General features: G+C 38.9%; 2 protein-coding genes across 5 annotated transcripts in view; one reads left to right on the forward strand and one right to left on the reverse strand.

Moving 5' to 3' along the window:
• Positions 1 to 8,388, forward strand: part of SLC7A6 (solute carrier family 7 member 6) — a 28,021-nt gene extending 19,633 nt beyond the window's left edge. For all 4 annotated transcript variants that reach the window (XM_010717824.3, XM_010717825.3, XM_010717826.3 and 1 more), the window contains 5 exons: positions 3,270 to 3,373; positions 4,408 to 4,504; positions 5,543 to 5,692; positions 6,309 to 6,492; positions 7,526 to 8,388. In XM_010717824.3, coding sequence (XP_010716126.1) covers positions 3,270 to 3,373; positions 4,408 to 4,504; positions 5,543 to 5,692; positions 6,309 to 6,492; positions 7,526 to 7,620 — 630 coding nt within the window. In that variant the 3' untranslated portion in view covers positions 7,621 to 8,388. The remainder of the gene's footprint in view (positions 1 to 3,269; positions 3,374 to 4,407; positions 4,505 to 5,542; positions 5,693 to 6,308; positions 6,493 to 7,525) is intronic.
• A 2,013-nt stretch (positions 8,389 to 10,401) lies between these two features.
• SLC7A6OS (solute carrier family 7 member 6 opposite strand) lies at positions 10,402 to 15,747 on the reverse strand (the record flags this gene model as incomplete). Its single annotated transcript, XM_010718010.3, has 5 exons — positions 10,402 to 11,299; positions 12,084 to 12,210; positions 12,647 to 12,847; positions 14,468 to 14,845; positions 15,658 to 15,747. Coding segments are annotated over 5 exons (918 nt in total), but the record flags the coding sequence as incomplete, so codon positions are not given.
• Positions 15,748 to 15,750: the final 3 nt, after the last annotated feature.

The following is a 15,750-nucleotide window of genomic DNA, read 5'->3' on the forward strand; positions in this document are numbered from 1 at the left end:
AATTACAATGTTAGCAGAAAGCAGCCACTAACTCTTCTCCCTCCCCTTTTGTTTTCTCTTGGCATACTGCACGTGGTGTATGTGCTTGATAACTTGACTGGTTTTTGTATTTTTCTCTGTCCTTCTTATGCAGAATAACCATCTGTTGTGCACGCAGTTGAATGCTTATCATGGCCACTTTTACCTTTCAGTAACATCCCCTGCTAAAGAAACACTATAGCATAGCCTTGGTGAAGACATTTCTTAGCATCTGTCAAAATAAAGTGTTGGAGGATTTACTAGTATGTAAGTGAAGGATAAAAGTGTGATTTATGTATTAGTAGTAATGTAAGAACTTGGCTGATTTTTTTAGTTATATTTTTAATGTTGAAAGCAAGATGAGAAGACATCTGCACAAAACTTTTGGGACTATACCTGCCATATTAAACTAGGCACTATCTCTACTATCTCTAGAAAGTTCACTTCAGATACCATTCAACTGAGACAGGTCTACTTGGCAGACCAAGCTGAATTTTATAGATCATTCTGAATTAAAATACTCTTTTGCCTTTCCTTACCTAGTAAAGTTAAGCTCTTACTGCTAATGCTCCACCCTCTGTTCTCTCAAGAGTCTCATTCAGAGCATTAGAAAATAAATCAGAAATGACAGTGTGGATAAAGGCCCTGGCTTGGTTACTCTCTCTTTCAAAGGGGCTGACTGGTACAGATCCAGGAAAATTGATGATTTAGCCTTTGAGATGGATCAATAGTTCTTACATATCTCACTGTGACAAGTCTGCTTCTGGAATACACTGACTGTGCAACATCTTCATCTGTGTATAATCTGTGGAAGTGATACCATAGCTTTGCCTTAATGCTCTCTGGGTTTTATGCTCATATGACTGACTTCTGCTTTTCAAGATGTGTAAAATAACATTAGCATATCTTAAAAAGATAGGATATGCATGATAGGATGGAAATGGACTTTGAGTTACTTTTACATTTGGCATTCTGCAATGGCTCTGTACTAAATGTTCCAAAAGGAATTGGAAAACACAAAGAACTAACAAAAAACCTGCCTTTTGAGGAAGGAGATTCTTCAGCTAATTTGCATCCTGTAGCGTAAGACTACATATTTATGTTTTCCTTCTCTTTTTTAACTGCAGCTGTTAACGTTACTTACCCAAATGCTTATCATTTAAGCAACCTTACTAAACAACTTAATCATGTTGAGTGATTTCTGTATTGTAGCTTTGCATATTGAAAAAAATCCTCTGACAGTTACAAGGTTGGTATCTAACTTCACTTGCTGTTTGGCTTTGGAAATGAGGCACTCCTGGCTTAAGCCATCCTTTAAAATGATTGAACATCCTTGTAACAGTTGTCTGTTAGAATTTTCACCTAATCCTCACTCTTAACCTGTTCTGGAGAAGTTGTAATAACTCAGTGAAAGCATTACAAGATACGTTCTGCTTTGTGAGATAAGATTTATGAGAGATAAAGATCTGAGAAAAACACTGAATTCTTGTAGTTAATTTTGAGCAGCAAAAATCTTTGATATATATTAATGTAAATTATTACTTGCTTTTTTTTGTTTCGGTGGACTGAAAATGGGCAACCCATGGTAGCCAATTTTTATAACTTCTGTGGGAGTTTGTGTGTGTGAATTTTTCTTCTCCCCTGTGTTGATGGAGAGGGAACATATGCTATTGTGTCCAAAAAATGAGAGGTCAGGAGAAGCAGTGCTTAGTAAGAATTAGGTTGAGTTTCACAGTTAACTTTGAACCTTTTGGCAACGCTCTCACTGAAGTGACCATGTGCTTTTGTGCTGTTCTTTAGCAGCAGGAAATCCTATTGTCTTTGAGGTTGAACTAGATTTCACAAAAGGATGGAATATGTTTTCCTTTTTAATGTGGATGGTAGTGTACAGCTAAGCAGAATGGGATTCTGAACCTTCACCAGGATGATGTGCTGAACAAAGAACTTTTGTCAGCCCAGCCAAAAAAAAACCAAAAAACAAAAAAAAAACCAGGAAACCTTTAATGACATAAAACCAAAACCTGGCCAGTTAATTATTCTGCATTAGATTGAAGCTATATGCTATATAATATATATATATATAATAATATGCTATATTTAATGTAGGTTTTAATCAAACCGTTCCAAAATCATATCATAATGCATTGCTTTTGTTAATCTTGTTCCTGGAACAGCTAAATCAAAAATTGACCACTGTTAAAGCCAGCTTTATGTTCTACCAACAAAGGCCATTTCTGAGTAGTAGTTCAAAGGGGAGGCCAACAGGGAGGTGGTTCAAAGTATCAGGATATTAAAAACTGATCCAAAGGAAAAGTTTGTAGTAGAAAAGAGAGATCTGTAGAAAGCTGAGCTAGATTATAGGCTTCTTCTGATGGTCTTAAACAGTAAAGAGAGCTGAAGGAGTGGTATAGAGAGAGGTGTGTAAGATATGTGACTGCTACCTGCTGAGATGTAAGATATTTACTGTGTATGTCCTAATACCCACAAAATCTTGGTGGTGGTGTTTTTGAACACACTTGTGTAATTCATATATTACTGTTCCATAGTGATGGGATAAGGCTAATGCAGACCTTATTCCATCACTACTTTGACTGTTAGTTTGCATCAGGAAAAGGAATAATGGAAGTAATGAGTTACCATAATATGATGCAAATTAGCATCTATGTGCACTTTGCTTCTCTGATCACTGGTGGTCAGTGCCTCTTACTGCTTGCTGTGAAACTGTGGGGCTTCAGGCTCCTTAGCTTTGGTACTGTACTATGGAAGATCACATCACAGCTGGCCTGCAGTATTGCCTAGCACCACTAACAAATGACTGCCTGAAAAACTACTTCCTCTATTAGCTGCCTCGTTGTGAGACTAGAGCCCAGGGGTCCTGATGACAGAGCTGAAGAGCAAAAACAAATTGCATAGGAAATTAGAAAAGCAAGAGAAGAAAGTAGTCAGTATGCTATACCCGAGTTTATTAATGATGTTAGACATAATCAGATGTATAAGATTAGTGAGAAAATTGTAAGAACACTGCTGTCTTCTGTGAGAATTATTTTGCAAACAGAAAATGTGAGTCCAGGTGCTTGGTAAAGAGTTCTGTTCTTGTTTAGAATGAAGAAATAATGAGAAATGCTGTGTGCTGCATTATGTATTGTCCCTACTATGTTATTATTTTTCCATATAAACTTACAATAAAAGCTTTGATTACATTGTTTTAGTTTTGTTACAGATATTTTCATGTTTGTTTTTTCTTTTATCAGACATTTGCTGACGAGGTGTTTGGGATCTTCAGTTGGACAATTCCAATTGCTGTAGCCTTTTCTTGTTTTGGTGGACTTAATGCTTCCATTCTAGCATCATCAAGGTATCTCTTTTTGTTTAAGGAAGAAAATGTTCTTCAGTATTCTTGTGTGTTACTATTGCAGTCATCTGTTATGAGTGGCAAAAGCGGTGTCATACTGGAACCTGTAACACATAGCTGCAATAAAATAACAGATGATGTAAACTGCAGTGTGGGTAGATGTAGCACTGCCTTACTTCCCCAAAGCTTCTGTATCTGTGATGTAGACTACAACTAAAGGTCAAATGAATGTTCTCTACAAGGCAAGTTCTCATGTCTTCTAATTATGTGAATTGAATTATCATCCACTTTACTTGATAAGAGTTCTTACAGCAAATTCTTGTTTTTAAATGTATTCACTTTGAACTTACTTTCTAATCATAGTATCTTTTTCTCCAAGTAAAAGTTTGAAAGTTGTTACTATTAAGCTTTAGCCCAAAACCATAGAATGTAATATAGAATCTTTTTTCCTGAGCACTGATTATAGGCGTAGCTACTGGTTTTAAATAGATTTGTTCAAGCATTTTAACATCCTTCTCCGTCACTGAATATATGCACAGTGTCTCTACGTAGAACAAACATGATCTGGTGAATCACAGAGTAGTTTACGGTTGACAGTAAAGTCAGACATGATTGGTTTATGACCAGATCTCTAGAAAGATCTCACTTAACTATACACCCATCTCTTCTGGTTGTCACTGAAAACTGTTCTGCTGTGAACTGCAATGTTTTCACAGTAGATTTTAGATTTATTTTTTTTTTTAAACAGTGATAGAGCTTTATTTCACTTTCTATAGACATTATTTTGTATGGAGGATGGTTTTCTAAAAAGTGGTTGTTAATGACATGTTCCTAAAAGCTTATATATCTTTTTAATGGTTGTTGTAAAGTGCACTTTACAAGAGAGGCTGAGTCCATTTCCTAGTTTAAAGTATGAAAATTTAGTAGTATAAACACATACTTACAATGCTAAGTATGGTTAATTTTTTTTTTCTTGTAATTTGTTCTTTCTGGTCTTATGGCCTCAATATCTACTTTGTGATTTTTTTTTTTTTAAGGCTGTTTTTTGTAGGATCTCGAGAAGGTCACCTTCCTGATCTGTTGTCTATGATCCATATAGAGAGGTTCACACCTGTGCCAGCACTGCTCTTCAATGTAAGTTACTTTTATTTTCAACAGTCTAGATCCACATGAATTATATAGAAGAAAACCTTGTTTCTACATAGGCTGGAATGAGACAATAGAGGAAATTAGTACAGAACTGAGTAACAGTCTCAAAAGAATTTCTTAACTTAAAAAAGAAAAAAACCCACAACCTGCTGTACTCCTGTTACAGTCAAAAAGATCAGCATGGTGGATGGGTAATATGGGAGTGCAGTAGCAAAGGGACTAACACAAATGGAATGGTGTTACAAAAGAGAAGTACTCACCCATCTCTGAAGATCTAGGCTCACATGAAAACTCCACAAGGGAGGAGTCTCCAACCAGAGATCCTTTCTCAGTGGCAGTCAGCCCTTAAATGAGGTCTAAGAGAGGTGCAGCTGGGCTCCACCCCTTGCAGTCACACAGCTGAATTTCCTTTACCTCTGCTCCCAGGGCTGACCGGGTCCTTTCCCCAGGTGCTCCATCAGTGGTTCAGGCTGGGACTCAACAGTTCCCATACAACTAACAACAAAGAAAGTTGAAAGTGACTGAATGTGATTGGATTATTTTGTTGGGTGACTGTTGTGTAAGATCTGTTAGCAGACTTGTTTCCTCTAAGCTAACTACAGATAAAACAGTTCATAAAATTAGTATGTGGCTTCTGTATGCAAATTAAACTGAGGATGAAGATATTATCAACTGTAAAAATTCAGTTACTGTATAACCTAGCATACTGATAAAAACCTCTAATGCATACTAAAGAGTTATTACAAACTGATATGGAGTAAGAAATTCTTCTAATCATGGCCAAATTGTAAGAAGCATGGTACTTGTACTCCTGTCTCCATGGGAAACATCAGTAAATCAGCAGTGGGAATATTCAGAAATAATTGTTTAGTTGATAGCACAAGAGAGAACTTCAGATTGACTGTTATCAAGGTGATTTCTGAGACTGCAGATTTTGAGGGAGGCATAAAATCATACTGAAGCAGCATAAACAGTGTGTTTCAAACTTCTCTTGTTCATCTCAGTCCTATTCTTTTCTGACAGTGTGCTATGACCCTAATTTATCTGGCTGTGCAAGATGTCTTCAAGCTTATTAATTACTTCAGTTTCAGTTACTGGTTTTTTGTTGGTCTGTCTATTGCTGGTCAATTATATCTACGTTGGAAGGAACCAAATCGAGCCAGGCCACTTAAGGTAAAATTTACTTATACAGAATTGTTTTAAATCTCTCTGTTTTCTGTAACTTTAGTGCACTAAGATCTGTACCACGCTCGTTATGCCCAAAGCTTACAAGTTGATCAGGACATGAAACGTCTTCCATATTCTCCAGTGGAACATAGCTTGCTAGTTAGGTGAGAATAAGTAGGTACTGTAATAGTGTGCTCTTTTTTTGTATGTTAGCTCAGGCAGTATCCCATCTCTCTGTCAACTGAAAAATGTCCCAGTAGGCTAACGTAGTAGGGAACCTTTTTTTCCTTAAAATAGTTTTCATTAGGTTAGAATGCTTAAGTTAATTCTGTCACTGTAGACCACATTTAACTCTGTTGGTGTTTCAGTTTAATATCTGATCCTCATATCATCATCTCCTGCCTAGAGTTTATATGCCTCGTGACAAAGTCCTTGTTTCCTCTGATTGAATAGATTTGTTTAAAAACATACCATTCTGCTACACTTTCTTTGGACTTACCATACCTCATTTTGCCTTGCAATTTTTAGCAGCAGTTGTCTTGAACTGTAACTGTCACCAAAACACATGCAATTGTAGGTAATAGTTATCTCAATAATGTTGTGTTATTTTTTCCGTCTCCAGCTCAGCGTGGTTTTCCCAATAATATTCTGCATATGCTCAGTATTTCTCGTGGTTGTGCCACTCTATAGTGACACCATAAATTCACTGATTGGAATTGCCATTGCTTTATCTGGGATTCCAGTCTTTTTTCTGGGAGTCTATTTACCTGCATCAAGGAGACCTCAGTTTATCAACAAGATTTTAGGTAAGTCTCTTCATAGATTAGATGTTATTAGGAAAGAGAAAAATGTAGTGAGTAAATCTGAGTTCCTTGCTGAAAAGAGTTGTAGTGGATTGACTCCAATTGGTTGCTCAGCACCCACAGAGCTCCCCACCCTCTGCAGCAGGAAGGGGAAAGGGTAGGAAGAAGAAAAGCAAGAAAACAGTGTTACTGACACTGTTTTAGCCACAAATCTAAAGCACAGCACCATATGGTCTGCTATGAAGAATGTTATCTGCATCCCAGCTAGACCTAGTGAAAAGGGATGCTGAGTTTATGTTTGCTTATACATTCAATTTTTATTCACTATATATTTAAAATACCATCCTCTTTCTACAGATTTTGTCCTCAGTTTTTAAACACCCTGGTCTAATCTAGCACATTAAAAGTTTTTTGTTTTTTTTTGTTTTAAATTAAGGCTGATTATAGTAAAAGGGCTGGATGTTCTTGGCTATGCAAATAAACTGTCTTGCTGTACTGTATCAGTCATTTAAAGATGCTGTTTATGTCAGATACAGATTGAATTTTCCTTCAGTTGAATCACTGCAGTTAAATGATACATTTCTTTCAGCACTGCACTGTTATCATTACTGAGAAAACCAGAATGAGGGATGTGGGAAGGAAGATTTATAGCATAATCTTGGAACGTAACAGGATGTGGTGCTGCAGCAGTTAGTGAATATGTAAATACTCAATAATATTGTCACTGTGTGTTTTGTTTTTGCTTTGCTTTTTTTCTACCGATTTTACACTCTTAGTTATAGGGAAAAAAGATTTTACTTCAGTAACTTGGCAGAGTGCTTGAGAGGAAAAACACCCTAGGCAAGAGATAATGAAATCAACAGGACAACTTTAAATATTGTTTGAAAATACTGAGTGCTTTCTTTTCTGGTTAGTACTTCCCTTAACAGAAGCGAGCCAGCTTTCTTGACAATTAACTGTCATTATTTGGGTACGTGTTGTATAATTACAGTGGAGATGGGCGTGAGTTCTGATCTATCTTTTATTTCCCCTGCAGATGTAGTCACACGAAACATGCAGCTGCTCTGTTGCTGTGTTTTAACGGAGATGGACACAAATGAAGAAAAGAAATTAGAAAACAAATCTAACTAAAATTCGAAAGCCATTATAAGAACAGGAAGGAGAGTAAAATGATTACAGCAGTGAAAGGGAATAAATGGAACTGGAAAAAGTGGGAAAACTGTTTCTGCTCATCTCTCAGAGTACTTGCAGTTAGAATCCTGCATAGACCATGCCCTCATGTCATCCCCTTACAGAGATGTATTTTCAGGGCATGTTATCATTGGATAATTATTACCTATTCATTTCAGGTACACAAGCTACACGTAAATACTCTTCATTCTGAATTTTCTTCAGAATTGCTAGTAAAATGGTAAGAGCTAATGGATCAAATCAGATTTCTGCAGAACCTGCAAGTGAAGTAACGCATTTTTAACTGAACTGAAAATCACTTTGAGTCAGAGGACTGGAAGCCATTTCCAACTTAATTATAATGGATGTTTGCATGAAATGATTTGCTGTGCCATCTCAGTTCTTATCCCAGAAGACAAGTGGCCACATCACGCCATGTAATTTGTCATTACTAGCAGAAAAATGAATCAAGTTGTGCTACTATGTTTAAAGACTTCTGTCCCTTCAAGAGAAACTTACCATTTCCATATGTACATGGAAATGTGGTATCTATCTGTGGCAAGAATTTAATCAACAAAGCACCTTTCAAATAATACAAATTCCCTGATGCTGAAGATTTGATTTAGGATTCAGTGATTATGTTTTCTTTCTTTCCTGTCAGGTTGTTAGTACGTGGTCATCTACTACACGGTTATATGGAACTTTAATAATTAAAATGTTCAGTCTGAAGCTTGTAAGCATTTTTTTCTGAACTGTTTCTGCAAACACACATTCGCAATGTTACTTCAGTCAGAAAAGTCCCCATCTGAATTTCATTGTTGTTCACTAGGAAATGACTGTCCATAAACTCACAGAACAGACCACTTTTCTTTTATAGCAAATACAATGGTCCATGGCAGCAACTATATTTTGAAAACTAAGTGGCAGGAAAAAAAGTAAGAATGAAACCAGGAAACCAGGAATAAGTAGTAGTGTCTTATGGACTGATGCCAATCAGCAGTATTTGTAACTTCACAGCCCTAAGCCTAACATTAGGACACTGCTACTGAACTTTGATGTACCAAAGGGTAACATGAAGCCACTGTTCGGCCAGCAAAACAAGATACCCTTCAAAAAACACTCCTATGATTTTTATCTTAATTTAAAACGTTGCTCTCAGCTGAGTTTGTCCATGTGTATGGTTATTGTGCATTTAAGGTGAACTTAATCTTGTGACCACAAGATTATGGCTGAAGCCATGTCTCCTTCAACTGCTGCACATCTCCATCATCTGCTTGAATAAGTGAGTATATCTGGATTCTTGTACTGATTTCTTGTTCAAGGTTATCTTAAACAAAAAGCTATAGATAACTGCAAGATGCAGAGGATGCAAAAATAGTCTGGGCTATTTTCATGAAGCAGCATTGGTATATAAGAAGGTTAAAATTCCAAGTGAGGAAATTTGAACGCAGTTGGAAGGTAAACATGCAGGGTGTTCTTGATATTTAATTTTAAAAATAACATTTAGCTTTCTTACTGTAGCTCTTTGGTCTTGTGTATGATTAGTATATGTTAACAGTATCTAACTTAAGGCACCTGTCCCATGGGCAGCATAGCTTTAACAGGCTTGGGTTGTGACATAATAGTCACAGTATTCTTCCTGAAAAGAAACATTTTGTTACCTTGGTATCACCATTCAGAACTAATAGACCACAGAATCCCTGCTGCACCTACAGCTCCTGACTGACTTTGATCTAACATTCCATTAGCTACTTATTACAGACTTAAGTAGGAGAGTGTTTAAATACTTTTAAGTAAGTGTCTAAACAAGCAACTATCAGTTTAGGGGATACTTACAAAAGTGATTGCTATACTGAAGACATATTCAGTACTGCAAGATTTATTAACTGTTAGGGATCAGCCAGATGGATTAATCCCATTTTTACACAGTTTGCATGTAAAATTACACAGGTGATGATGCTAGGTTATCAGCTGACAGCTGCAGTACAGCAAAAGCTAAGTATATAATGAAGGAAATAACCTATGTTTGGAGACTTAAGCCAGACAAAAAGACTAGCGTTTGGGATGCTGCCCTCTTCTGGACCTAAGAGGGAAATTTAACTAAGAGTAGCATAGGGTACTAAGAACTCTTGCAGAATTTGAAATTCTTCACAGGTTTCAACAAGGGCTGATAATACCTGCATTTTTAGTAATTATTAACAACAGAACATGTTACTCAGTATGGAGTTTCAGTAAGCTTTGGTGGTGTTGTGGCTTAGCTTTCACTTGCTCTGTACATTAAAGCTGGAGGCCAGACAATTCATCTGTGTCCAAAGATGTAACAGCACTTATGCAATCTAATGGTGGAAAAAAAGTGCAAAGGTATCACTGCAACTCCTAAACTTTTTGGTAGAAGCAAATATAATGGATGTTTTGGTAATCAAGGTTAAGTATGTGTATGATTAAATGGTCTCAGATTTACTACAGACTGGAACAGGTACACAAAGAAGCCAACACTGTATTTTTATATATACTTTATATATATAAAAAAATGTGTGTATATACGTACATATTTACTAACCAGACTGCAAGAACTCTGCAGCCTGTTTTCCTGGCAAAACCAAAACCTTTTAAGTGTTGGTGCTGCTAGGCAACATTACAACATAGGTCAGTGCCAGCAATCAAGTACCTGCTTACACTAGGCTGCGCAAAAGTTACAGTAATTAAAATGCTAAAGTAACTTCAGCTAACCAACTTCCGTGATCGTTGAGTAAAGAAAACTTAACCAAAGATTCTTTATTTACAATTCAAATTCATATACATTGTTCCACTAGAATTATTGGACAAAGAGGCAAAGAATGGGTGATTCAAGGCAGTTCGTATGCTCAAACACTTGTAAAGAAGGTAACTTGAAACTTGGGAACAAATCCAGTAGAAAGCACCAGGAGACAGTGCCTTTTTTCTGAGAATCCATCAGGGCAGCTATGTTCATCCTGTGAAACTTGGTACATTAGTCACGACAAGAATCTTTCTTCCGGTCCTAGCCTCAGTATCATGGAACTAGTGGAATATTCTCTTTTAAGTCATACAGCATCTTCTGTGTGGAAAGAAAATTTGTATCATCAAATGTTCGTACTCAGCTGATACTAAACAAGTGTGTCTGAAGTTGACTGAGCTTTTGTGACAGCTTGGATGGTAAGAAAAGCTTTTAGTGTTTGTTGGAATTTCAGTGCAGTACTTGACCTAGACAGTATGCATCAAGGTGAACCATGCCAGCCACAAAGTTCTAAAATGTTATTTAAAAGCCAGCCAGGCAAGAATTTAGCTTACAGCTCATTCACGTAGAGACTGGTTTTCTACTGTCCCAATTAGTACAACTTCCAGCAGAAAGTTTTTTTCCAGGTTTTTTTTTTTTCTTCCCCCCTGTAACACCTTTATGAAGAACCAGCAGCAGCTGTCTGGATTTGCAGTCTTACTGCAGTAGTTGTATGTATTTCATTTTCCAAAAAAAGAAAAAAAAAACAAAAACAAAAGGGCAATTAGTCGGAATCCAAGTCCTGGATCTCATCATAGCCAAATTCCTGTAGAACCTCCTGACGGTATTTGTTCCATGTTCTTCTCCTGTAACACTGGTCCTCATCACTGGAGCTCTCTTCAGAGTCTAAAGAAAAGTGCATTAACATTTTTGCATTATACCTTTGTTTAGTTAAACAAGTTCAGACTATTTTAACGTCTTGAGTAGCACATGTTAACAAATAGAAAGTTTGAACAACCACATTAAGTGAGATTCGACTTGTGCTTAATTATACTTGAGAGTACACGGATGGGGAATTAAGAAAGAAGACTGTTTCATGAGCATGCAGAACCAAGTCATCTATTCCTTCTCAAATCAAATCATCATTTGCGACTGCAGCACCCTGAAAAGGAGTTCTTAATTCTGACTTTGCAAAAACATCAAGTTCTGCTGTAGGTCCACAAAAGATAAACCTCTGTCTAAAGATGGCAATCTGTAAGAGCATCTGATCTTAACTACAGCAGAGCTGGAAAAGTGAAACGGATGTGTTTTAAAGCCAGTACTTCAACCTTACATGTTAGTTTTACAAGACACAATGAAACCATTTATCTGTTCACTTCCTCTATCAGAAGTTCATACTCCCCACTCTGTATGCCTTCATTCAGTGTCAACCTCCTTTGCTGTGATGCTAAAAATCACAGAATCACACAATATCCTAGAAGGGACACAAAAGGATCATTGCATCCAATTCCTGCCTTAACAAAGGACCATCCAAAATTATCCTTCTTTGTGCAGATTTAACCCAGTGTAAGAGCAGAACAGTAACCTAGCAGTGCTGTCAGTTTGTTGTTGTTAGAAAGAAAACATAGGAAAATGGATGAGATTTATATGTGCACAGCATGAAAGCAAATAATACTTAGGACAGACATACCTTTTTCTTCTTCATCTTCCTCAGCTAAGAATTCATCTTCATCAGGATAATCATTACGCCAGTTACCTTCATCATTTTCATCATCTTCATCTTCATATATTTCAGCTGGAACTTGATCATCATCTACCTGTATGTCGAAACAGAAAATTCAATATTAATACACCCACTTTGCAATAAGCAGTTTTTTGGCTACCTGTACAACAATCATAAAGAGCCAGGAGAAACTGATCTGCAAGCGCAGTAACTCAGCAGTCACACAAAGCACACTGTAGAAAAATTCATGTTGCCAGTATGTTCACAGTAACGTGGCAATCTGCTTTAGGGAAAGTGGGATGTGAATTACTTAACATTTGTCATTTTGAGGCCAGCTGAATTCTTAGTACACGAACATCATGTTAGCATTCTCTGTCATATCAGAACTGGATAGAATTAACAGTAACTTGAACGAGCACAGAACTGGCACTGAGCATAAATGGATCTTCCTTGGCCATTCTTCGTAGGACTCTAAGCATATTTATTCTTGACCTTCCTGCTTAAGGCCAATCTGTTTTTCACACCCTTACCAGTTCATATTCTTCTTTATAAGGCTGTACAGAGAGGATATTTTGGATCCAACCAGGAGCCGATGTTTCCATGCAGTAGATGTCATAAACATACTCATCTTTCTCACGGTGTTCTAATTTTTTGTGATCTTCAGAAACATTTAAACGCTCACGGATCATCTCTACTGCATTGCAAAGAATCACATCTGGATCACCAGTTTTCTGTTAAAAAAAATAAACAAACATGCAGGTCTTCATTGGAACCAGACAGACAAAGTCTCGGTAAAAGTTCCCTTTGTGACAGCAGCCAACCAGCGAAAAGTGACATTTCTGAAACACTTTCCCACTGCAACACAGATATTTGTAATATTAGCAATTTAAAACCGCAAAGAATTTTCCAATTAATGTAGTATTGTGCAGCCATGCCTTGTTTCATATAATAAGAAACAGCTGCTGGTACAGGTTCATTACAAACTACTCAGGGATATGACTAATCCTGTACACCTGCTCTTCTGATGACAGTGGTTGAAAAGGCATGTTTTAAGATAGCCTATGCTTTGGAGAGGGAGCATTACACTCACAGAAGTGCAGTAAAGATGTGCATACAGTAGCACTGATACAATGCAAATGTTTTACAGCATACGAAGTCTATGGGAGAAACAACTAAAATGTGAGAAATCAACGAGAAATTACTGACATGCCCTGCAGATAGGCTTTTTATTTTATTTTCTCACTCACCGGTAAATCAGAAGAAATTTCTTCATGCTTCCTAGTAAATCATTTGCAATAACTTTGCTTTAGTGGCCTGTATCTGAAAGTCTACATTTTTCCTCTGCTACAGCTTCTCAGAATATTTTTTCCTGATCTGATCCTACTCAGTTTTATTCCCGTTTAGCAGATTGATAGATAACAGATCTCAAATGTCTGTTTGAACTACTTAGTCTGGCTTTAGAAGAAGCAGGAGTTCATACTAAATCCTGATGGCAGAACTCTAGTGTGGTCGTTAAGAAATGCTGAAGGATGACAGCTGGTTGGGCTCTGCCTTACCAGAGAATTTTCTTTAAAACAAAGCATTCAGATTTTCCTCATAGTTATGATAGGCTGCATAAGTAAAGCATCCATCCTTCACTTACATGCAATGAAAGAACTACTAAAGGATGCAAACACAGCCCTTCTACCTTCTTTCATATGTGGTTTGGAGTCTTAAATACAAAACGTTTTTAATATCCTGTGTCCATGGGCTACCATATATAGAAGGCAGCGCTTCTTCATTTTTAAAAGTATTCTATTGAGCAGATATTCCTTCAACCAAAAAGGTACTTAACTCACACCAATGAAAACAGGAGCTAAGAACCCTGTCAAACACCTGGAGTGCTGCTATAAACAAAGCATACAAAAAAAGAAACCAACCTAAAGAATCCTGCAGATACTGCAATTACAAGGAGATGCTCAAAAGTATTTAGGGGAGTCTTGCCTACAGGTGGCATTCCTAAGTGGATGAGAAGACACTGAATTAGACTTCTTTTCTTTAGCGGGGAGAAAATGACTCAACAACCCATCTAGCAGATAAATAGGAGCATTAATATACATGAGTAGCACACAGAAAAAAAAGAGTGGTACGAGCCCACTCTGTGTGGCTGTCTAACGTTACTGCACTCCAAGATACTCACAGAAGATGCTTCTCTCACCATGTGTTAACAACTGCAAGTTACAGATCTCTGGTTGAAGCTCCTGCTGAACGCGGGAATACTCAGGATGCAGAAACCTTTAGCGGCCAGTCTGCCCACACATACCAGCCCGTGACAGAAAAGTACTGCAAGTGTGCTAGGTTTATCTGCTGACCTGTGGGTTTGTTGTAGTAAAACTGGAATCCTCCACCACCTCCTCCTCTTGCACGATATCAAACAGCTGGAAGTTCCCTCCGCAGTCTGAGCTCTTATCCACAGCACCGCTCTCCTCCCGTGACGCATCTCCTGCTGCTGCAGGGGCCGATCTGCTGCCATCGCTCCCTGCCTCACTGTCTGTGAGGGTCACAGCCGTCCCGCTGGAGCCCGGCCGATGGCTGGTGACTACACGGTAGCGGTTCTCCTTCCTCCTCACCTGCTTGGAGGAGCGGAGCTCCTGTGCTATCCGCTGTGTGCTTCCCAAGGAGGGCCGCAGGCTCTGTGCTGCTTTGTCTTTACTGATCCCTTCTTGAACGTATTTCTGAATGGGCTCGTTCTGGCAGAGGAAAAAAAGGAGAAGAAGCGTGGACCTGTTAGAGTGCATCTGGAGAAGGGATCCGCTCATCCGAGGGATGGAACACCTCCCTACGAGGACAGGCTGAGAGCTGGGGCTGTGCAGCACGGAGAAGGGAAGGCTCTGGGAGACCTGAGAGCAGCCTGTCAGTATCTACAGGGGCTGTAAGAAAGAAGGGACAGACCCTTTAACAGAGTGTGCTGTGACTGGACAAGGGGAAATGGTTTCAAACTAAGGGAGAGGATACATTGGATATAAGAAAAGGTTTTTTAATGATAAAGGCAGCGAGGCAGTGGCACAGAGAGGTGGTGCTGCCCGTCCCCACAGACAGCCGGCATCAGGGGATGGGCTGTGAGCACTGATGGAGCTGTGAGCACTGATGGAGCTGTGAGCACTGATGGAGCTGTGAGCACTGATGGAGCTGTGAGCACTGATGGAGCTGTGAGCACTGATGGAGCTGTGAGCGTCTCTGCTCAGCGCAGGGAATGCAAGCAGCCGGCCTTTAAGGTCCCTCCCAACTCAAACGAATGGAAACGGTGACACCACCAGCGGTAATCTCGCTCCTTTCTAGAAGCGCTCAGAAGTTAACTCACAATATCCTTTACAACTAATTACAGCGGAACAGAAAAAACAGTTCTTTCCAATACCAAAGGCCGTGCATCAGCTGGAAGCCGCTACCCCTGCGTAACCAAACTCAGCACCGCCGTCGGCTTCCTCAGCCCCAGCCCGCAGGCCGCCCAACGCACGCGCACCCACCCCCGCGAGCGGCGACAGCGCGAGGATCCCGGCGGTACCTTGGAGGACACGGTGGCCACCAGCTTGAAGACGCCCCTCTCCACCGGCGCTCCCTGCCCGGGCTCCGCCCGCAGCCGCTTGCAGGCGAGCAG

This window comes from Meleagris gallopavo, chromosome 13, assembly GCF_000146605.3.
Source record: "Meleagris gallopavo isolate NT-WF06-2002-E0010 breed Aviagen turkey brand Nicholas breeding stock chromosome 13, Turkey_5.1, whole genome shotgun sequence".
NCBI lineage: Eukaryota > Metazoa > Chordata > Aves > Galliformes > Phasianidae > Meleagris > Meleagris gallopavo.